At 37.4% G+C, this 23,767-nt stretch overlaps 1 protein-coding gene across 6 annotated transcripts in view; it reads left to right on the plus strand.

Moving 5' to 3' along the window:
- Stag1 (stromal antigen 1) overlaps positions 1-19,564 on the plus strand; it is a 315,222-nt gene extending 295,658 nt beyond the window's left edge. For 5 of the 6 annotated variants that reach the window (XM_021171587.1, XM_029481814.1, XM_029481813.1 and 2 more), the window contains 9 exons: positions 3,232-3,333; positions 5,270-5,418; positions 6,377-6,505; positions 8,469-8,674; positions 12,648-12,822; positions 14,502-14,612; positions 15,243-15,357; positions 17,376-17,456; positions 17,542-19,558. In XM_021171587.1, the coding sequence (XP_021027246.1) occupies positions 3,232-3,333; positions 5,270-5,418; positions 6,377-6,505; positions 8,469-8,674; positions 12,648-12,822; positions 14,502-14,612; positions 15,243-15,357; positions 17,376-17,456; positions 17,542-17,565 (1,092 nt within the window). In that variant the 3' untranslated portion in view covers positions 17,566-19,558. Of the gene's footprint in view, positions 1-3,231; positions 3,334-5,269; positions 5,419-6,376; positions 6,506-8,468; positions 8,675-12,647; positions 12,823-14,501; positions 14,613-15,242; positions 15,358-17,375; positions 17,457-17,541 lie in introns of all 6 variants that reach the window. The other variant, XM_021171588.2, reaches the window with a different exon arrangement.
- Positions 19,565-23,767: the final 4,203 nt, after the last annotated feature.

Genomic DNA, 23,767 nt, shown 5'->3' on the forward strand with positions numbered 1-23,767 from the left:
GATATAGCTGTCTCTTGTGAGACTATGCTGGGGCCTAGCAAACACAGAAGTGGATGCTCACAGTCAGCTATTGGATGGATCACAGGGCCCCCAGTGGAGGAGCTAGAGAAAGTACCTAAGGAGCTGAGGGGATCTGCAACCCTATAGGAGGAACAACAATATGAATTAACCAGTACAGTACCCCCCAGAGCTTGTGTCTCTAGCTGCATATGTATCAGAAAATGGCCTAGTCGTAGTGGGTGGGTGGGGGAGCGTGTGAGGGACTTTTGGGATAGCATTGGAAATGTAAATGAAATAAATACCTGATTTAAAAAAAAAAAAAAAAAAAAAAAACCTCTTCCTGATTTTCTGAGAAATTGCCAAATTGAGTTCCAATGTGGTCATACAAGTTTGCCCTCCCACCAGCAATGAGAATTGTTCTTTTAAGATCAGTAAAGAATTGTGTTGTTATTTTGATGGGAATCACATTCAGTTTGTAGATTACTTTTGTTAAGATGGCCATTTTCACTATGTTAATCCTGCTGATCCATGAGCATAGGAGAGCTTTTCATTTTCTGATATCTTCAATTTCTTTCTTCAGAGACTTGAAGCTCTTGTCATACAGGTCTTTCACTTGCTTAGTTAGAGTTACACCAAGATATTTTATATTATTTTGGCTATTGTGAAGGGTGTTTCCTTGATTTTTCTTGCTAATAAGCCCATCTATCATTTGTATAAAGGAGGGCAACTGATGGTTGTTTTGTTTAGTTTTGTTGCATAATTTTGTATCCAGGTACTTTGCTGAAGGTGTTTATCATCTGTAGGAGTTTTGGAATTGGGGGTGGGTGGGTCATGTACTATCATCATCTGCAAATGACTTCTTTCCGATTCATATCCTCTTGATCATCTTTAGTTGTCCTATTGATCTAGCTAGAACTTCAGGTACTTTGTTGAATAGATACAGAGAAACTGGGCAGCCTTACTATCCCTGATTTTAATGAAATTACTTTAAGTCTTTCTCCATTTAATTTAATGTTGGCTATTGGCTTGCTATATATATATATCTTTTATGGTACCTAGGTATGCACCTTGTATCCCTGTTCTCTCCAAGACCTTTAACAAGGAGTGTTGGGTTTTGTCAATAGCTTTTTCAGTGTCTAATGAAATGATCGTGGATTTTTTTTCTTTCAGTTTGTTTATTTGGTGAATTATGTTGTTGGATTTTCATTTATTGAGTCATCCTTGCCTCCCTGGATTGAGGCCTACTTGATCATGCTGGATGATGTTTTTGATGTGTTCTTAGATTCAATTTGCAAGTATTTTATTGAATATTTTTGCAGTAATGTTCAAAAAGGAAATTGGTCTCAAATTTTCTTTGTTGCGTCTTTGTGTGGTTTAGGTATTAGTGTGACTGTAGCCTCATAGAATGAATTTTACAATTCCTTCTGTTTTTATTTTGCAGAAGAGTTTGGAGAGTATTGATATTAGCTCTTCTTTGAAAGTCTGGTAGAATTCTGCACTAAAACCATCTGGCCTGGGCTTTTGGTTGTTGTTGTTGTTGTTGGGATATTTTTAATATCTGCTTCTAATTCCTTGGGGTAAAAAATTGTCTTCCTGATCTTGATTTAACTTTGGTATGTGGTATCTATCACAGTCATCCATTTTGTTTCGATTTTCCAGTTTAATGGAGCACAGGCTTATGATTCTGTCAATTTTCTCAATGTTTATTGCTATGTCCCTCCTTTCATTTCTGATTTATTGATTTGGATACTGTGATGGTTTGTATATCCTTGGCCCAGGGAGTGGCACTATTTGGAGGTGTGACTCTTTTGAGTATGTGTGTCACTGTGGGCTTTCTTTCTAGTATCTTCTGTGGGGCTGGATTTATGGATAGATATTACTTAAAACTTGGTTTTTTCATAGAGTATCTTGTTTTCTCCCTTGATGGTAACTGAATGTTTTGCTGGGTGACACCTATGGTCTCTTAGAGTCTACCAAACGTCCACCCAGGCCCTTCTGCTCTAAGCCTCTGTTGTGAAGTCAGGCCTAATTCTGATAGGTCTTTTATATATTACTTGGCCTTTTTCACTTGCAGCTTCTAATATTTTATTTTTTTCTGTACATTTAGTATTTTGGTTATGTGACAGGAGGATTTTCTTTCCTAATACACTCTATTTGGTATTCTGTAAGCTTCTTGTGTGTCTATAGGCATATTGTTCTTTAAGTTGGGAAAGTTTTCTTCTACAATTTTGTTGAAGATATTTTCTGGGCCTTTGAGTTGGGCCTCTTCTAATCCTATTATTCTGAGGTTTGATCATTTTTCATAGTGTCCCAAATTTCTTGGATGTTTTGTGTCATGTACTTTCTAGATTTAGCATTTTCTTTGACCAATGTAGCAGTTTCTTCAATCTTATCTTCTATGCTTGAAAGTCTTTCTTCACTCTCTTGTATTTTGTGAGTGATGTTTTCATTTGTAGTTTCTGTTCTCTTCCCTAGGTTTTGTATCTCCAGGATTCCCTCAGTTTGTGTTTTCTTTATTGCTTCTTTTTCCATTTTCAGTTCATTTCATTCACCTATTTGATTGTATTTTCCTGTATGTTTAAGGGATTTATTCATTTCCTCTTAAAGGCTTTTTCTTTGTAAATTGGATTTAATGTCATCTTCTTGTGCTTTGTCTATGTTAGAATTCCAGGGCTTGCTGTAGCAGGATAGTTGGGCTCTGGTGGTGCCATATAGCTCTGATTCTTGTTCACTGTGTTCTTGCAATGCCCTTTAGCCAATCTTGTCCCTGGTGTTGGCTGGTTGTTTCTGATGACAGCAGGACTCCTCGAGGAGGCAGGCAAAAGTTGACAGTGAATCTCAGGGAACAGGAAGCTGCTAACCTCTTCTGGCTATGCCCCAGATGGCCAGGAAAGAAGGGGATTGACTCAGGAGGGGTTTAATTAAATTAGATGTTCCTGGATCCCAACAAGGCTCCTGGGGAATGCAGGGAGAACCTAAGCCAGACTATGGAGGTCAGGGGACAGCAAGCAGCCTTACTCTGCTGCCTGGACCCAACTGGCAGGGGATTGGTTGGGGAAGGGTCTAAGCTGGATGTTACTTTATAATCTTAAATATCAAATACTTAATGTAAATAATACCAATTTAACTTCAAGGTGAAGAAATAAGACTATTATAGTTACATTTTCTTTTGCCAGTATTCTTGTCATGAAATTTCCTAATGCTAAAGTATGTTTTCTTTTTACTTCACAGTATTACAATGACTATGGTGATATTATTAAGGAAACACTGAGTAAAACCAGGCAGATTGATAAAATTCAGTGTGCTAAGACTCTCATTCTCAGTCTGCAACAGGTAAGAAATTGGGGGGGGGGGGAATAGATAAAATTTTTCTGTCCTTGTTATGTGCTACCTGTCTTAATTATACAGTGTGATTCACTTTTTAAATAAATGAAATTCTAAAGTAGGACTAACTTTTGGGCCAAAGGCAATTTCATAGCAGAAAACTTAAACAATATTTTGCTGGGCATGGTGGCACACACTTTTAATTTCAGCACAATGGAGGGAAAGGAAGACAAATATCTTCTGTTTGTTCAAGGTCAGCCTGGTGTACATAGCAACTTCCAAGCTAACCAAAGCTACATAATAAAACCCTGTCTCAAAATAATAATAATTATTATCATTATTTTTATTATTAAAATTTTTAAGTAATTATAAAAAGTAACATTCTGGGTATAGTGGCATGTGCCTTTAATTCCAGCACTTGGGCGTGTAGGAAGGGGGCAGAGACAAGCAGATCTCTAAGTCTCAGGCCAGCCAAGGATACACAGTGAGACCTTGTCTCAAAAAAATAAACCTTTAAGGAAGGATTATGAGTGTTGTTCAAATAAGAAAATACACTAAGAGAATGTACTATATATATTGCTTAAGTAAAAATCCCAAGATACAAATTTCTAGAAATAATCTAAATGTTCGTCCTTAGAAGGATAGTTAAATAACTGACACTCTGAAATAGTTGATTTTCTTTTTATTTAGTTTTAAGACAGTATCCCACTGTGTTGTCTAGACTGGGCGAAGTGATCCTCCTGCCGCATCCTCCCAGGTAGTTGAAACTGGGTGCACACACCACTATACCCACTGAAATTTTTTTTTCAAATTAATGAAACAAATAGATCAAGTTTTAAGATAAAATATGTACTCTGGTACTATTTAAAATCAGAACTGTGTGTGTAGGCAATACGAATAAATTTATTTAAGAAATGTTCATATTTTTAGAATTTAATTCTATTACATATCAGTGTATAAAACATTTAAATTCTAAAACTTTATAATTAGCTACATTTATTTGAAAATCTGTGGAAGAACCATTCCTACCAGTTACATTATAGCATACATATAGTTCAGGCAGCAGACTACAGAGATGGGTAACATAACTGAAAGCAGGTGCCTCACAGGTAGGTGGGTGTGAGGAGTCTGCAGTAGGAAACTCAGAGTATAGCGATAGTTACCAGAGATTCAGAGTGAAGAAAGCAAAGGTAAATACACTGCAGGACCAATACCATTGAGGAGCCAGAGAAATGAATTGGTGACTGGCAGACAAAATAGTATAAAGAAATTAGGATTGTTTTTTTTAAATGTGTGTGTGTGAATGACAATGAATGGTTGATGCAGGAGAGAACAGCAAGCAGGATGCAAAGCTCTTCGGTAGGCAGAGCCTCATATTTGTTCACCTTATCAATTATGTCAGTTGAGAAAGGCTTTAGACAAGACTAGACACTATCCCCTAATCTGAAGGTAGATTTATACAAGCACAATTTAGTGTCTAGATTTGGTAATGGCATGATAATTGCTTTACTGTCATTACTACTCTGAAGTTTTATTTTTAATTTAATAGGGTGTATGGTATTTATAAAATCAGCAACTTAAGACCTTTAGAATGTATTTTGTTGTTAAGTTGAAAATATCATGTCCTCTTGTATCCAACTGTCCATGAATATTCATACAGTAAGTGAAAAATGTTCTGAGCCTTGTATATCATATATGTTTGTAGGCTTGTGCTACATTTCTGCTTATATATCTTCTTTCTCCATTTTCAAATATATATATATATATATGTGTGTGTGTGTGTTATCATTCAACTTAACAAATATTGGACTGTGGTGCTACTGACATGGTACCTTAGTCCCTCTGTACTTTGTAAATTTTAAATTATGTTACCTATTCTAAAACTAAATACAATTTCAGAGATTTCTTAGCTGTAAGATTTTTATTTTTAATTTATTTTCATCAGTTGTTTAATGAACTTGTTCAAGAACAAGGTCCTAATCTGGATAGGACATCTGCCCACGTCAGTGGGATTAAAGAACTGGCACGTCGTTTTGCCCTTACATTTGGATTGGACCAGATCAAGACCCGAGAAGCAGTTGCCACACTTCACAAGTAAGATATATACTTACTGTAATTCAGAACTGGTTTACTGGAATATAAAAAAACAATTATTATTTAACCCATTTTTAAAGTGACAAGTAATAGAATTTTCAAACTGTAAGCTATTAATGAAATTAAGTAGCAATATTTTATTTTGAAAAGGCTTTTGTAAACCACCTGTGAGTTGTTTTTGTTTTTCTATCTTATATACTCTAAAGAGAAAAGCTTTGGGCTGGGTGTGGTAAGACACACCTCTAATCCAGGACTGCCAGGGCTGTTAACATGGTGAAACCCTATCTTGGGGTTTGGGCGGGGAGTTAATAACCTATTCTTTGGTCTGTGGCTGAAACTATGTTATAGGGCATGTGTATTTTAAAAGATGCAATACTTTTTTTTTAAAGATTTATTATTATACTGAAGCTGACTTAAGACACACCAGAAGAGGGCATCAGATCTTATTAGGGGTGGTTGTGAGCCACCATGTGATTGCTGGGATTTGAACTCGGGACCTTCAAAAGAGCAGTCAGTGCTCTTAGACACTGAGCCATCTCGCCAGCCCCTACAATATGTTTTTAAAAGCCCCTGGTGAGGGTCACACTCCTAAACCAACTAGGGACCAAGTGTCTACATTCAACCTACTACTGCTGTTCTTTCACACCACACATACACAGATGATTAACCTTAGTTTCGCAGAGCTGGTCCATACTATTGAGTAACACTCAGTTACTGCGAGTCCAGTTTCTTTCCAAGGATTTTTATTACCCCTGAAAAATACATTGGGGGTATAACATTGTTTCTTTGTAGTTGTAAATATAAAATTATACAAATATAAAAGTTAGCACTATTTTGCTGTATGAATTTACCATGCTTTGTTAAATTTAGTAATGATTCCACTGTTTCCAAAGTTTTTATAGTTTTTGCCCTCTAAAACAACTGAAAAAAATTAAAATACTATTTTCTTTAAATTCAGGGATGGAATAGAGTTTGCCTTTAAATACCAGAATCAGAAAGGACAAGAATACCCACCTCCTAATCTGGCTTTTCTAGAAGTACTAAGTGAATTTTCTTCTAAACTCCTTCGACAAGACAAGAAAACTGTGTAAGTAGAACATACTAATAGAAATGATTTTTAGATGGCACCATTGAAACTTTTTTATCATTACTACTGTTAGACTCTAGTAGTAGTAGACACCTGGTTTGACCTGGAAGCTGTAGGATGAAATTAAGTAGATGAAAATGATTTCTTATTCTATAGTTCAAGATGTGTGAACATTGGCTGGTTGCTTTATGAAGAGAATGCTGCTATAATAAATCCCAAATTTTCTAAGTCAGTAGAAATATGAATGACTAATGATAATAAATTTGAGTGTGTTGATGGAAACATAATAGAATTAATAATTCTAAGAATCTATGTTACCTTCATTTTGCTCAAAAACTATTAGTATGTCCATAATAAAGTCATGTGATATTATAAGGCTTTGTATCTTGTTATAGGGAACAAACAAACACACAGGTTAATAAATAAGGTGGGCTCGGCCTAAAATGGGGTAATGTGGTAGAGAGCCATAAGTGTTAAGTATTGATGGGAATACCATGCTTTTAAACTAAATTTTTGTTTGATTGTTTTGTTTCTATTTTGGTAGGATTTTTGTTGGTGTTATTGTTGGTGTTATTGTTGGTGTTGTTAGGTATTTTTATTTTGTTCTTTAGAATCTCATGCAGCTATATACTGTGGGTTTTGATATTTCCACCCTCCACACCCCTCTTCCAGTTCCCCTCCCCATATTCCCTCTCAGCTTCTTGTCCTTTTCCTCCTTTTCTTCCTTCTCTAAGGAGAAATGACTCTGACTCTGACTCCTTCCCTCCTCCTCTGGTTTTTTGTTGTTGTTGTTGTTGTTGGATGTTAATCATGGAGTATTTTTCCTTCTTCAACTGTAGCAGATAGTTTTTTAGGGTACAGTTGCAGTCTTATAGAACTTGAGCCTCTGTGAATTTTAGAGTTTCCATTGAGTGCCCCTGTTATTCTGGTGGGATTTCTTATATATGTATCCTGTGTTGTGTTTTGTCTCGTAGCACTGGGCATTTTTTCTTTGTTCTGTATATTTAATGTTTTAACTATGATTTGCCTTAAGAGATTTGTTTTTATAGTCTAGTCTAGTTGGGTTTCTGTGTAAGTATTTGTGTTTATAGATATGTCTTTCTTTAGTTGGGAGTTTGATTCTATGATCTTGTTAAAGATATGGTCTGTGCCACTGTTCTGGAGTTACACTCCCTCATCTATCCTTATAACTCAAAGATTTGGGTCTTTTGCTGTTCCTTTCCTATTTTTTTTTTAAGTTTTCATATTCTTTGATTATGTAGTCTAGAGTCTCTGCTTTATCTTCATGTCCTTATGGTCTGTCTTCTAGCTAGAATGTTGAATTTGTCAATTCCATCCTCAGTTCAGCTTGTATTTGCTTCAGTTTTTATCTCTTTATTGAGTTCAGTTTTCAAATCCTGAATAACCTTCCTCATTTCACTCAACAGTATTTTCTTGGACCATAATCAGGTGGTTTTTGTTATCATCTTCAAGTTTAATGAAGTCTTCCTTGTTAAGTCTTAACTCCTCTAAGTTTCTTGAATTCTTTGATAAAGTTTGTGATTTTTCTCTTAAATTCCATGTCCTGGGAGTTCTCCTTAGAGAATACTTCTATAAGATTAATGGGTTTGATGGGAAACACATTGTCTTGGCCATCTTGGCCATTTATCTTGTTTTTATGACTTGAGCATGTGAACTTCTTTCTTTGGTTGTATGTCTGGTGTGAGAATCTGCTAAACCTTAGATTGCTCCAATGCAGCTGCTGCATGACCAGACCTAGGCAGAGTAAAGCGCCCTTCATAGTATATACCCCCCTTTAGGGCTGCAGGAATGAGAGCCAAATGTGACACTGGAAGTATAAATATACACGCTCACACAACGTACCCTTACTAGCGTATACCTGCCCGTCTTTGAAAGAACTGGAGGAGGGTAAAGCAGATCTGTGATTGACACTGAAAGTCGCTGCTGCTCTCTGTGTTTGCAGTCATTCGTATCTTGAAAAATTCCTCACTGAGCAGATGATGGAAAGGAGGGAGGATGTATGGCTTCCACTCATCTCGTATAGAAACTCATTAGTCACTGGAGGTGAAGATGACAGGATGTCTGTGAACAGTGGAAGTAGCAGCAGTAAAACGTCCTCAGTAAGGAGTAAGAAAGGAAGACCCCCACTGCACAGAAAACGAGTAGAAGGTAAGTCCTCCAGGATGCCTGCCTTACAGAGATGAAGTAGCAGATGATTTATTGAATCAAAATGCTGTGAGATATGACGCTGTTATATATTTGCTACCAACTGAAATATCCAAGGACAAAGGTTGGATGAGCAGAGTGAGGAAAAAGAAACTTAATGAAACAGAATGCAGAAGACACAGAAAAACAGTGAAGCAGTTATACAGACCTATAAAGATGTCTATGTGACTCTAACACATTAAATTTTAAAATAAAAGAGTCAGTATTATATTAAAATACTCTTTAAAATTTCTGAGTTCAAGGCCAGCCTGGTCTACAGAGTGAGTTCCAGGACAGCCACGGCTATACAGAGAAACCCTGTTTCAAAAGAAAACCAACTATATAGATAAGGTAAAGTTTAGAAAACAAAAAATACAGTTCATCTTAAGCAGTATATGCTTCCAGTCCCAGCACTTGAGAGGATCTGTTGTTCAGGGCCATCCTCAGCTACTTAACAAGTTTGAGTCCAGCCTGAATTACATAAGTTAGTTTCCTCTACCCTCTCTCCCATCCCAGTTTATCTTACTAGTACAGGATTATTGGTAATCTGAGAGTATACCTCTGCAACAAATTATACACTCTAAAGTACCTTTACAATTCTGTCATTGGTTAAGGAATTTCTTTTTATGCCACAAGACAGTGATGGCCAAATCTGATTTTTTTTTTAAAAAAAAGATTTATTTATTATTATATATAAGTACACTGTAGTTGTTGTCAGACACACCAGAGGAGGGCATCAGATCTCATTACGGATGGTTGTGAGCCACCATATGGTTTCTGGGATTTTAACTTGGGACCTTTGGAAGAGCAGTCAGTGCTCTTAACTGGTGAGCCATCTCTTCAGCCCCCAAAATCTGATTTATAATATAGCTTCCTAGACTGTAGGGAATAGGAACTTAGTAACCGTGAACATCTAATCAACATTAAAAAAAAAAAAGACTAAAATTATACTTTTAAAGTATTTCTCTGAAGCTTACCACGGACTGCTTCAGAGTAAACATGCTTGTTTCTCAGATAGCCTTTCCCTCCCCCACTCTCCTCCTAATGAGTTCTCACAATGTCACCTCTGCTGCCTAAAGAAAAGTAACTCGCCAGAGGTTTGGTGAGCTCTGTGGCCCACTTAATTATAATCGAAAGCCAGTGTGCCTTTCCTATTGGAGAAGATGCTGACTATTGACAAAAAATAAAGTCAGTTTCCTATTTCAAACCTGGGTTTCTCATTGTCAGCCATGTAGCATTTGAACATGTTAGTTTAACCCTCTCTGAGTTTTAATAACTAATCAAGTGAAAGATGATCAGAGTATATAGGATATCCAGTATCAGTTACCATAAATACTAAATGAGGTACTCCTGATAAAACACAGTACACATATGTCACCGAGCACAGTACTTGGCCTATAAGTGGCATCCAATAAATGTTAGCTGCTATTTTCAGAATGTTCCCAAAAATCTCACAGTAAGTCTTCTTCAGTACTAATCAGACTAAAGAAATGACATCGTTAATATTAAAGTTTAGCCAAGTCTCTCAGCAGATCTCAGAGATGTCCTTCCATATTATAGCTTTGATACTTTGACAGACAGACAGACAGACAGAGACAGGGAGAGAGATAAGATTCTCCTGTCTTTTTGCTTGAAGATGCTGAGCTTTCCTCCAAAGAATAGTTCCAGTTGGTTTCCATTGAAAATATCTTTTATGATAACCTCTGTGGGTGCTCCATGTCTACAACATGTTTTTTCCCTTTCAGATGTTTCTCAGCTATAATCTTAGTAGCCAACTTGTACTAAATTATTTACCACGTGTTTTTCATACATTTTATTTTGGTTTGGTTTGGGCTTTTGAATGATGTTAATTTTTAATGACTTATTTTTGTTTTGTGTTCATTGGTATTTTTGCTTGCATATATATGTTTGCATATGTCAGACCCCCTTGAAGCTAGAGTTAAAAAGAGTTGTGAGTTGTCACGTGGGTGCTAGGAGCGGAATCCATGTCCTCAGGAAGAGCAGCAGCCAGTGCTCCCAGCCACAGAGCCATCTCTCCAGCCCCTGTATTTCATGTATTTGTCAATGTTATATTAATCAGTTTAGTTCCACCATGTTAGGCAGATTTGACAAAGGAAAAAGTAAGCCTTAGAGAATTTAAATCACCATATGTAATTCACTAATAAACTGTCAAAATTGTGGATTAAGGTAACTGTTAAATTATAAAAGAAAACTTGGCTGTGGATTTGTTTGAGATTATCAGGATAGGTTGTATAGCTAATCCCTTTCAAAGGCAGTTTCACTTGTTGGAGTTGAAGGTGAAGGCTACTCTTTTTAAGAACTGTTTTCAGTGAAGCGTCTTTAAAAGGTTAGAAGATGGATTCAGGGAGAGCAAGCTTCTGAGGTAATTATGTGTCCACTGGGCACCTCCACTAACACTGGGCTACAGTGTTAGTGGAGGTAAGTGCTACAGCTAAGAATTAAAAGAACTCAGTGCAACCAAAGAGACAAGGAAAGGCATGGGCAGTTTGAGCTCAGCTTGGTCAGTTCTCTGAGCCACACAACACGGGGCTCCAGAGTGATTTGATATAAGAAGGAGCCACATTTGGAGAGGACATGAAGTAGAAAGCTAACACGATCTCTACCAGCTTAAGAACCTACATAATGTCAGTCTGAAAACAAAAGCTTAGAGTAAACACTAAATAAAAATATTATGAATGGGTGATTAAACATTGTTGTCAGATATTCAGAAGTGAGCATCAATAGAATGACCTTTACCAAATTGTAAATCAGTATTTTAGGAACAGAAGGGTCAGTCAGAGTGTGCATGTGTATCTGACAGAATATAAAAACCTAACAACACTGGGAGATAGAGGTGTTTGGGTAAATGAACCTAGCAGACACAGCTCTGGAGACGCAAGAGCAAGGTTTTTTGAGACAGGGTTTCTCTGTGTAGCCCTGGCTGTCCTGGAACTCACTCTGTAGACCAGGCTGGTCTCAAACTCAGAATAGAATAGTTTTTATAAGTAAAACTAATACATTATGCATTCTTTTATTAGGATGGCTTAGGTAAGCAAATGTTTGCCTGCTCCAGTCTTTACAAAGCAACCTCAGAAGGAGGAAAAAACACAACACGTCACTTGCTAGTGCAGGATAGTAAATAATTAAGGTCTGGGTAAACAGAAATGATTATTATTTCCTTAAAGAGAATGTAATTAAAAGCTGGATAAAACAACCAGGCTCCCCAGAGGGACTTTCTGGCTTGAAAACTCTGAGCTTCTCTAATGATAAGTCTCCCTTATCTTAGCAGCATTTGCTGATTTCTCTGTAAAAGCCCCCTGGGACACCTTGTGGGCTCAGGCAGTGGAAAAGCAAAGGAAGGTCGCTGCGGGCTCTGACTAACTTTACTCTTCACCTTCTAGGATACATAAATTCTTAAAGATAAAGGAGACCCGAGGCAGTGTGGTATTTGACAGCTATGATGAGGTAATATCCTCATTTTAGGTATAAGAAAACTGAACTTTATAAGAAGTCATTAATATAATACAGAGCCAAACAAGGGAGTTATGGAACTATGTTGTTCTAACCAGTCATTGAGCATGATAGCTCATGCCTGTAATTCCAGCATGTCTAAGGCAGAAAGAAAGATCAGGAAGTCAAGGCCAGCCTAAGCTACATGATGAGACCTGTTTCAAATAGAAGAAAACACCACAAAAACTGAATGTAAGCCCAGTACTTGCAAGATATATACAAGACAATCGGGGGTTCAAAGACCTTGTTTCATGGTGGATTTGCGACCAGCCTATGCTATATGAGAGTAATTAAAAAAACAAAGTAGCAAAATAAAATAGATAAAACTAGAGTCTAACTGTAGAATTGTACTTTTCAAATCTATTATAACTGCTACCAAAGTTTGTTCCATCTCTGATAGTTTGAGACTTTAACTGACATTTTGCAGATGAAAGTCTGGATAACACATGGCTAAATAGGACTGACACGATGATTCAGACTCCTGGACCCTTGCCAACCCCACAGCTCACCTCCACGGTACTTAGAGAAAACAGCCGTCCCGTGGGAGAGCACATTCAGGAACCTGAGTCTGAGCATGGCTCTGAACCAGACTTTTTACATAAGTAAGTACTAAACGTTTCGTTTTCTTGGCATAAAACATCAAAGTGAAACTACAAAAGGCTGAGCACATTGTTGGTGAGGTCTTACAAAAATGAAGCCACAAATGGAGAGTAAATAGTATATAAAACGTCTGCAGATACTACTGTGGACATTTTCTCCTCAAAATTCAGACTTTTCTTGATCTAGTGGGACAAACTTCATATTTAAATAGCCTCAATTTTCTTATCTTTCAAGATTCATTGGTCATTTCTCCACCTGTAGGAATGTGTTGTTAGAATAAAATGAATTTTAAACCTAGGCGGGTTTTGGAAAGAAACTTAAAAATATTAAATATCCTTTAGTGTTAATACTAAATTAAATATTAAATTAAATCTCCTTGCCCAGTCCCATATATTACTACTGAAAGTATCTTTTTTTCCCTTAATTCTTTAATAATTATATTTTTCTGAAAGAAACAGGTCCGCAGACCTTTAAATAAACAGTGCATATTTATTGGGTAGATCTGTTTCTCAGAGACTTGAAAAAAATAATATATTCTATCTCCTTGACAAGAGCCTGTGAGAACTTTGCTAGGCTTTCTGTAAAGGAGCCTCAAGTGATTGTTCCACCTTTATTATCCATTTAATGATTCTCACTTTAAGCTAGGCATGGTGACACGTACCTGTAGTTCCAGTACTTGGGAGGGAAGAGGCGGTAGCTCAAAGCAACCTGAGCTATCCAGTGAGTTTGAGAACAGCTTGGGCTACATGAGACTTTGCTTCAAAAGAAAAACAAAACCTAATTTTGTGTTAATTTTACACTCAACTTGAAAGCTCTCTGAGTTCTTTACATGTATTTCCATATATATATTTGGGGTAATGATGTGAGTTTCACTGGTGGATAAAATTTCTACCTAAGCAAATTAATATGTTGAAAGTAGAAGCAATTTTAAAAGTATTTCAGACCCTGAGTAAAGCTATAAGGCAGCTTCACACCAAAGAGTCTTCAATAAAAACCTGAGAGGATAATCTACGTCAAGACTATCAGTCTCTCAGTGCTAGTAGGCATCAATAGTTTTGCCTGTGTCTAGCCTCTGCATAGATAAGTATGCCTACCCTACTGTCCTGACTACCATTTTATCAGTCCCATTGGCCATTGACTTCTTCCCAAAAGATACAAAAACAGCAGAATTTCACGTGACAGATTTTTATCTACGGAACCACTAAAATTCATCACCTATAAAATGGGAGCAGGGGCATATGTGTACTATTTTCTGTGTTCCTTTAAATATAGAATACAGGTGAAAATTTGATTTCATAGCACTGAGAAACTGTGTTAGGAGGACTCTGAGTTATACCCTTTTTTAAAATACTAAAGCCAGCATCACATGTTCTTTAGGGCCTTGCTGCCTAGCTATATACACAGTGAATGGCAACTTGAATCAGAAGTCTGGGGATATGTTTATTTGACAGAGATTGTGGCATAAAGCTAACACATAGTGTAAGGATTAATAGCACCCTAACCTGTTTCTGTGGAGACTTAGTGATACTTGGAGGCAATTAACTTTGTTATTCACAAAACAGTGGGATAAATTTAACTCCCTTACATGAAGATTTAGCTAGCCAACTGAGTTTTAATGGAATGAGACTGATTCCGTGTATACATTATCTGTTACACAAAATCAATAATAGCATTCTCTCAGTCCCCAGATGCAGATCTCTTGGTTAGGCCAGCCGAAGTTAGAAGACTTGAATCGGAAGGACAGAACAGGGATGAACTACATGAAAGTAAGAGCTGGAGTCCGGCACGCCGTGTAAGTGTCCGCTGAGCACCACACACACATACGCAGCAGTACGTGTGCTGGCCACAGGGCAGCTCTGCTTCTTAGTAGTTAAAGAAAATGAGTTGTGGATATGTTCCTCAGCACAGGATGACTGCAGAGCACGGCCACGCTCGAAATACCTGTCTCTTGGGTTCCATTATTTGTAAAATTCAAATATAGTTGAACAAAATCTGGAGGAACTGATACATACCTACATATTTCACTGTTTACATATATTTTCTTATAAAATTAATACTAGCCGGGCGTGGTGGCGCACGCCTTTAATCCCAGCACTCAGGACGCAGAGGCAGGCGGATTTCTGAGTTCGAGGCCAGCCTGGTCTACAGAGTGAGCTCCAGGACAGCCAGGGCTATACAGAGAAACCCTGTCTCAAAAAACCAAAAATAAATAAATAAATAAAATTAATACTGCTTTGATAAGTTGAAGTGAAAATTTGAGTGAACCAAAGGAGTAATCCTTTTGTTGGGTATAATCCTAATTTTCTTTGAATTCAGTATAACTTGTATAGTCCATAGGTCAGAATTAGAAAGTGTGCTAAGAAAAACCTAGGACTCCAAGCTGGGTGAGTCTCAACAGCTTTCTGAACACCTGTTTTGCCAGTCGGGGTCTAATGGAGGAAGATGCTGAGCCCATCTTTGAAGATGTGATGATGTCATCACGGAGCCAGTTAGAAGACATGAATGAAGAATTTGAAGACACCATGGTTATTGATTTGGTAAGTTATTTACTGGTTTGTTAGTTTTTCTTTTGTAGTATATAAGGGGATTGGAGTTTAAAATTGTATTCTTACTATAGAGAGGTGAGAAGTGGTGACCATTCTTGGACAGCAAGATGAGCTTATTAGATGGCATTTTTAAGCTATCATACTTTGGATACTAGCAAAAAGAAGCTGGGTTTTTTTTTTCTTTCTTTCAAAAATACTCACCCCTGATATTTTGGCACAGCTTATGTATTTGACATCTTGTATTTTAAGTTGGAACATGAAATATATACTGTGTTCCAACATGTGACTGTCAGATGTAGAGTGTGCAACATGTATCTTCAATTCACAAAGAATATCTTTGAGATAAGATGAATATAGACTAGCTAAAGATGATATAAAGAAACTTTTTCATAAATAATAATGCACAGAGCTGTGGTTTTTACAGTTTCGTTGCACAGCCCAGCATGCTGCTACACACCTGTATCACCCAGGAAGGGATGAGAGTTTAAGACAAAATGATTATAAGTCCAAGACTAGCCTGAACTACATACTGAAATTCTGTCTCAAAATATAAACTGCTGGAATTGTGGTCAGTGGTACATGTATAACGTGCTCAAGGTCCCCAAATTTAACCTTTAATACCAAAAAGAAGTAAAAGAATAAAATTGTTATTGGTAATACTTTTTTTTTTAGATATTTTCTATGTAAATAATTTCAAATGCTATCCCGAAAGTTCCCTATACCCTCCCCCCGCCTGTTATTGGTAATACTTAACACTAATATGTAGTTACAGCTAAAATGACATGAAGGAAAGCATCTAATAGACTCAGTGGAATAACACCAGCTGACTAGTAGGTCAGTGCTCACTACACTGTTTTCCCAGTGTCGGCTACAGTTGCCATTGCAGACACCAGTCTTGAGTGACTTTGAGTGGCAGGAGTCACGTGAAATGGAGTTGATTTTGAGTACTCCTAGGCTTGTAGATGTCTGGTTTCTTCCAGGGTCTTTATAGCTGGCAAAGTGTATTATCAGGTAAAGGTGCTTGCTGCTGAGCTGGACCCCCAAGACTTACATGGTAGAAGGGAGGAAGGACTCCCCCCACTCCCTTTCATGGTCTTTCCAAAGAAGTTACGCCTTGTAAGGACTCATTCTATTGCAATTTTTCACTACTTTAAACCCTTTAGAAGACCTTATATTCAAATAGACTCCCATTCAGAAATTCTAGGAGTAAGTACTTCAGCATATAAATCAAAGATGGCATAATGCAGTGTGGAGTATTCTGCCTTATATGTTTAAAACCTTTCATAGAACTTTCCTGCCCTGCTTCTGCCCCAAAAGCATTCCATCTCCCTACTTCAGAGAATTCACTGATATTCAACATGTAATTCATCATTTTTGTAGTAACTTGATACCTTCCAAGGGAAGGTATTTTCTGTATTGTAAGTCCAAATTACATGTTTTACATACAATTTATTCACTGAAATTTTGAGTCTTGGGGCTAGCGCAATGGCTAAGCAGTGAGGCCTTCTTGCTTACCTTCCAGAGGACTGTGTTCATCTCCCACATCAGATGACTCACAGCTGCCAGTGGGTCTAGCACTAGGAGGCCCAACACCCTCCTCGAGTTTCCAAGGTGCATATCGCATGCAGACCCAATATTTCAAAAGTAAGCTAGGAGCAATGGCACTTGCCTTTAATCCCAACACTCCATAGACAGAAGTAGAAAGGTCTCTTACTCTTAATACGAAGTCAACTTGGTCTACAGCAGCAAATTTCAGGCCAGCCAAAGCTACAGTAAGACCCTGGCACACAAGAACAAAACAAAAAAAGCATAGTAATTGAAACTCTTTTTGTCTTTTGATCATTCAAATACTGCTGCATTTTTAAAATCTATACTTTATATACAAACCAGATTCTCATTCTCCTTTTAAATTTAACTAAATGTTTCTACGTGTTTATGTACTGTCAAAAATGCTAGCTATTAGTACAGTTTGTCTCACAGGAACAATAATTAAATGATTCTCTTTTCAGCCCCCATCAAGAAATCGCCGAGAGAGAGCTGAGCTAAGGCCAGACTTCTTTGACTCTGCAGCTATCATAGAAGATGATTCAGTAAATATCAAATCATTACTGCTTTTTATTTATAGTTTCTTGGCCCTGGAATATATACAATAATTGTACTTCTCATTTTTTCTAGGGATTTGGAATGCCTATGTTCTGAAGTCTGAAGAGAATTTACAAATCTGGAACTCTATTATTTAGAGCTAGAGGCCTATATACTGTGATAGCTTGTATGGGGGAAGAAACGCTTTTGATGTGATCGGGTTTGTTTTGTAATCAAATGATTAAAGGTTGGTCCCTTTTGCAGTGACAGAGCAGCATGTCAGTCACCCATGGAAATGTTGGTGAATGTCACCTCGGAAAGACTGACCAAAAAAATCATTTGTACTCTATAATGTTGGACTTATCTCAGTACAGATGTGTGTGTGTTTTTCTGAAAGGAGGAAGATATTTTAAATTTTTAAAACAGCTGTCAAAATAAACACTGTTATACACCTGTTTTATGAAAATCAGCATTGAGTAAAAAAAATATTTTTAACTTTATTTTCCTGTTGTACAATTTAAAAACCGTTTTAACATTTTGCCTTTTTATGTTTTAAAAGCTAACCATTTTTATTAAACTATGAGTAAGCAGCTCGTTCTAATCGCCGAAGAGTGTTTTTGGAGCTCGCTGGGTTTTGTTGACCTTGTAAAGCAGACATTGAAGGAACAGAGCATGGACAAGCTAAAATAGAGTTCTAACATCGTGCATCTCTGCCAAAAACCACACGCCCTCTGTGGATGGATGGGAATCCCCAGATTTTATATACTCTTGAATAAAAAGGTTTATTTTTATTTATAAGTGGGCATAAAATAAGTGCCCATGCAGCCATTTTTCCAACAGATGCTGTACACCGTTCATTTTCTATAGAATAGTGAGATTCAAATACAGTGCATTTTCTATTGGTCTTTGTTCTGTGCATTTTTAGCAACTTCTACCAGCAAATAAACTATTCTCAGTAAAACAAAAATGGTTCTCAAGTTATCAGTCTCACTGTTGTTAACACTTGTTTCATGCCCTGCCAAAGTCACGTTACACAGACTTCCGTTTTCTTATAGTCGTGAAATTTTTCTTTGCCATTCAGAAGTAATTTTAAGATGTGTAACGTAACTGTCTTCCCATGCGCTCAGTATCCCCTCGACCCACTAATGTTGTGAAATGTTTACCAATCATAGACGTATGTGCTGCATAGAAGTCTGTGCTTAGAGGGTGGCGTTCTAAGCTTACCGTGGAACACAGCTGCATTTCAGTGTTAAGTGTGCATATTAAGAAAAATTCTTTTGGAGAAAGAAATTCTGAATCTTCGGGACAGTCTTCAGTGGCTTAGAGTTGCAATCGGCTTACTTTTATGACTTGTTATTATTTTAAAAATCCATGTAGCTTTTCCCTGATTTTAGTGTAGGCTTCCAAATTTCCAAACCAGTCTGTCCACAGCTGTTTCTGGGCTGGTTTTTTAAAATAGCTGCAACAGAATTGAGAGGCTTTCCCTTTTTACCAAAAATGAACATTTTTTAAAAGTATATGAGCTCTATGATTATCTTTTGTGTGGGAAAATAAAATACGATTTTATTCATCCTTTTAGTAGACAAGATTTTTCTCAACATTTGTACAGTTCAGAGATTTAAAAAAAAAAAAATTCTTGGTCACCAAAAATGTTTTACCTACTAACTCAACAAGTCCTAGGCTCCAGTTAAAACATCTGGGGCCTTGCTCTCTCCTAGAAATGTGGGCTTCACTGGAACTCAAGGGGCAGGAATGAATGGACTGCACACCTCAGCCCTGCCTCACTATAGTTCTTGGCCAGGGACCCAGCTTTGAGGAACCCTGGAATAAGCACAGATAATCTTTTGCCTGACGATCTCCTGTGAACACCACATGCTGATTTAAGGGTTACAGACTACCATGCAACAACAAAGGCGGCTTAATCTCTACTCCAGTGGGTTTCCAAGTTCAGTTTAAAGTCAATCAAATTTTTGTATTTTCAGTGTCTCCTTGATTGGTTTTGCTAGTAATTCTGTAAATTGTACATTTGCAAAATGATGGTTTTTTTTTTCCTTTTGTACAATTTGAAACTGATGCTTCACCTTTCCTTTAATAAACTATTCAAAATCAGCCTTGTGGTGGTTATCCTGTTGCTGCTCCTTGGCAAGGATTATGGACAGTTTCCTTTCTGCTGCCCTTGAGAGTTTGTTCCTTCAGATAATTTGTTAAATGATAGTAGTTTTGGTGGGTTTTGGTTTGTTTGAGACAAGATCTCATTTTAAACCAGGCTGGACTCAAACTCACAGAGCCTCCTTCTCTGCTTCCCATGCCTCACTGTGATGTTTATGTTTAAGAAAAAAAAAAAAAATTAACAGTTGCTCACAAGTTTTCTTTAGTTCCTCAGATTTCCTTTTATGATGAGGCCAGGTCCTCTCAAAAGCAGCCTTTCCTCCCCCTCAACCATGTGTGGTTGCTCATTGCAGTAGCCTTCTGGCAATTTCTGGGATTCTACGTTTCAGCAGAAGTGAAGGTTTATTTTACTATTGTTGCAGTGCTTCACTCTAAAGCAAAGTCACAACCTACCCTGTTTATGGCTTGACCGTATTTGGTCTGAGATCATTAAGTAGCCCAATTGCCAAAGCAGAAAAGGTAAAGACATGGAAAACAGATAAATGAACAGGGTAACCAAGAAGTGGATCTATATTTAAACATGTTTTTCTCTACATTTTAATTAGTTTGTTTGTTTTTTTCAAGACAGGGTTTCTCTGTCCTCGATCTACATGTAATTTTCATTTGGGACAGACAGGCTTATAAATCCAAGCTGTGGCCTGAATACTTTGTCACTCTGATCTGGCACCCAGGTAAGAGTCTATCATTGAGGGAGCAGTACATGTTGTGCCAGACTAAAGCTGGGTCTAAAACTGAAGATTCATAGAATGCAAGATAGCAAAGATGGAAAGCATAAAAAATATTCAATGAAACTATAGCAAAAAATTTCCTGGATCTACAAAATATATCTTGAAATACAAGCAGTATTGACTCCAAGTAATCAGTATTACAGAAGAATATTTCCACAACATAAAGTGTCATCATAACTACAGAACAAAGAGACTATCAAAACCAGCAAGAGGAAAATTCATATTTACTTGTAAAGGCAAGCCCATCACATTAGACCTCAATAGAAATCCTAAAAAACAAAAAGGCATGGACTAATTGATGTTTTTCAAAACCTGGAAGTAGTTGACAATCAAGGTTTCTATATTCAGTCTTTGCCTCTTAAGATTGAAGAGGAGGGGCTGGAGAGACGGCTCAGCAGTTAAGAGGACTGACTGATCTGCCAGAGGATCTGGGTTCAATTCCCAGCAACCACATGGTGACTTTTCAACCATCTGCAATGGAATCCATTACCCTCTACTGTTGTGTCTGAAGATAGTGACAGTGTATTCATATACACAAAATAAATATTAAAAAAAAAAAAGATTGATGAAGAAATTAAGACATTTCAAGTCAAGCACAAGCCAAAGCCAATTCATGAACACCAAAGCCAACAATGCAGAAAAAAAAAAAAAAAACCATTTATCTTACCCAGTGGGGAGGCGAACAGCAAGGAATAAGTTTCACAGAGGACTAATGAACAAAGGAGAACTAAAGAATCGTGACTAGGACGTTGAAGACATGGTTCAGCAGTGAGGACTACTTGCTGCTCTTGGCAGAGGACCAGCTTTTGGTTTTTAGCACCCATGTTTGATGGCCCACAACCAACTGTAACTCTGGGTCTAGGAAATCTGACACATTCTTCTAGCTTCTGTAAGCACTGAACACAGGCACACCTTAAAATAACCCTCATGCAATCTCAAACACCAGCAAAACCCTAATCTGAAGAAGAAAGCAAGCAATAAACATTCCAGCCATTGAAGAAAACAGCAACAAAATTAGAGAAATATACGAACCTCTCAATAATGTTGAGTGGAAATTTTTTTCCTAGCCCCTTGTCTTGGTTAATTTACAGTCATTTGGGAAGAAACTCTTATTGAGAAAGTGGCTCCATACGTTTTTGTCTGTAAGTAAGGGTATGTTCATCATTAGTGGATGATGTTGGAGGACCCAGTTTATTGTGTACCATCTCTGGGCAGGTAGTTCTGAGTAATAGAAGAAAGCAGGCCTAGCAAGCCAAGGGGAATAAGCCAGTAAGCACCATTCCTCTATGGCTTCCTAAGAAATAGACTTACAAACTATAAGGTAAAATAAACCTTTTCTTTCTCAAGCTTCTTTTGGCTATAGTGGTTTATCACACCTATTGAAATCCTAACTAAGACACTCAAAAAAGGCAGAATTTAAAAATAAGGATACACCAGCAGGTTCTCTACAAAAATAGGCATACCTTACCAGCAAAGACACAGAGACTAAAAGTGAAAGAATGGAAGTCCAATGTCAAGCAAATAGAAGTTGAAAACATGCTGAAGTAGTTACTATTTTATCTGGTAAGGAAGACTTTAAGCAAAAACTAGAAAAAAAAAAAAAGGTAATGAAAATTATACTAAAATTTATCAAGATCAAATAATTGGAATATACACTCATTGCCCATTTTCATAGATACTGCTGAACAAAGGGATGGCTATTGGCAGGTGACATTAGTACCTCAGGTCAATGAATAAGTAGATCTAAAAAGAGAAACCAGAGTTAAATTGGATCTCAAGGGACTTAACATACATACATAATATCTCATCTAAAAAAATAGTGGAATGTGTCTTCTCAGCATCCCGTTTTAGGACAAATCTTAACAAACACCAAAAAAAAAAAAAAAAAAAAAAAGTAAAATAATTTATTATGATCATAGTGGGGTAAAAATAGCAACAGAGACTACAAATACATAGACTTTAAACCAGTGAGTGTATCATTGAGAAAATGGTCAAGGGAATTTTTTTTTTTTTTTTTTTTTTTTTGGTTTTTCGAGACAGGGTTTCTCTGTATAGCCCTGGCTGTCCTGGAACTCACTTTGTAGACCAGGCTGGCCTCGAACTCAGAAATCCACCTGCTTCTGCCTCCCAAGTGCTGGGATTAAAGACGTGCAACACCACCCGGCGGTCAAGGGAGTTTTAAAAGTAGGAGAAAATGCAAATACAGCCTAACAACCGTGTGGATAAAGATATTTCTTTGGAAGAAAAAAAATACTATTTCGTTGTCTTTGTTTTGGAGGGAGTGAGTGTGTGTGTGTGTGTGTGTGTGTGTGTGTGTGTGTGTGTGTGATGTAAGATATCTGTGGAAGCCAAGCAATAATGGAGTCTGCTTTCACCCAGTGAGTCCTAGATATCCCAATCAAGTTGTCCAACTTAGCATAAAGCACCCTTGCCCAGTTATCCATCTTGCCCCAACAAAAACATTTCTAAGAAGAAAGTTTAGAGCTATTGCTGTTTACATTAAAAAATTAAAATCGGAATTCAAGCCAGACCTAGTAATTCATCCAGACTACTTAGGAGCCTGATGAAGGACCACAAATGAAAGGTGATCCTGGCAACTTAATGAGACTACCTGAAAATAAAACTTAAAAGGAGTTGGGGCTACCCCAAGGTTGACCATTGCCAGTAAACATGAAACATTTTGTCAATACTACAAAATAAAATATTTTGAATAACCCAAATAACTTAATGATTTGCTTCATGGTCTTAGGAGAGGGAATAAAATCCCAAATAAGGGAGAGTAATAAAAATCATGACAGAACACCAAACACAGACACTATTGCATATGCCAGTGTAAGACCCCCTTTAGGGAACCCCCACTCTAGTCTCAGGAGAGCACACCCAAAGAAACACGAGAATCCTTCTTGCTGTAAACACATGAGGCAGTTTAATGGCGGAGCTCCTGTCGAAATGTATCTATGCAGTGGAGATAGTGGATTTGACCCAGAGGCTCGAAAGCTAGGGGTTTTTATGGGGTAAAGGGCTTAGGAGTGGGGAATTCAGCATAGTGACACACTATTGGCTTATTCAAACATCAGCAAAAGAATACGTGCAGGTCAGGGTATCAGAGTTCTGTGAGTTGTTGACTCAGTTCAGATAGCTCTGTTAGGTCCTTACATTCCTCTTTATGGTCAAGATGTTCCCAGGAATGTTTTAACTATGGGGAATGCCTGGGTTTGTTTTTCTTTGTACTTAGCCCCAGGCAGCCTCTAGGCTCACAAACAACCAGCAATTTCTGAGTACTTTATATGACTTACAGGTCTTGAAATTTCATCTTTCTTTCACCAGCAAGATTTTGCTGAAGGGACCCTGATATAGCTGTCTCCTGTGAGGCTTTGCCAGTGCCTGGCAAACACAGAAGTGGATGCTCACAGTCATCTATA

This window comes from Mus caroli, chromosome 9 (assembly GCF_900094665.2).
Source record: "Mus caroli chromosome 9, CAROLI_EIJ_v1.1, whole genome shotgun sequence".
Lineage (NCBI taxonomy): Eukaryota > Metazoa > Chordata > Mammalia > Rodentia > Muridae > Mus > Mus caroli.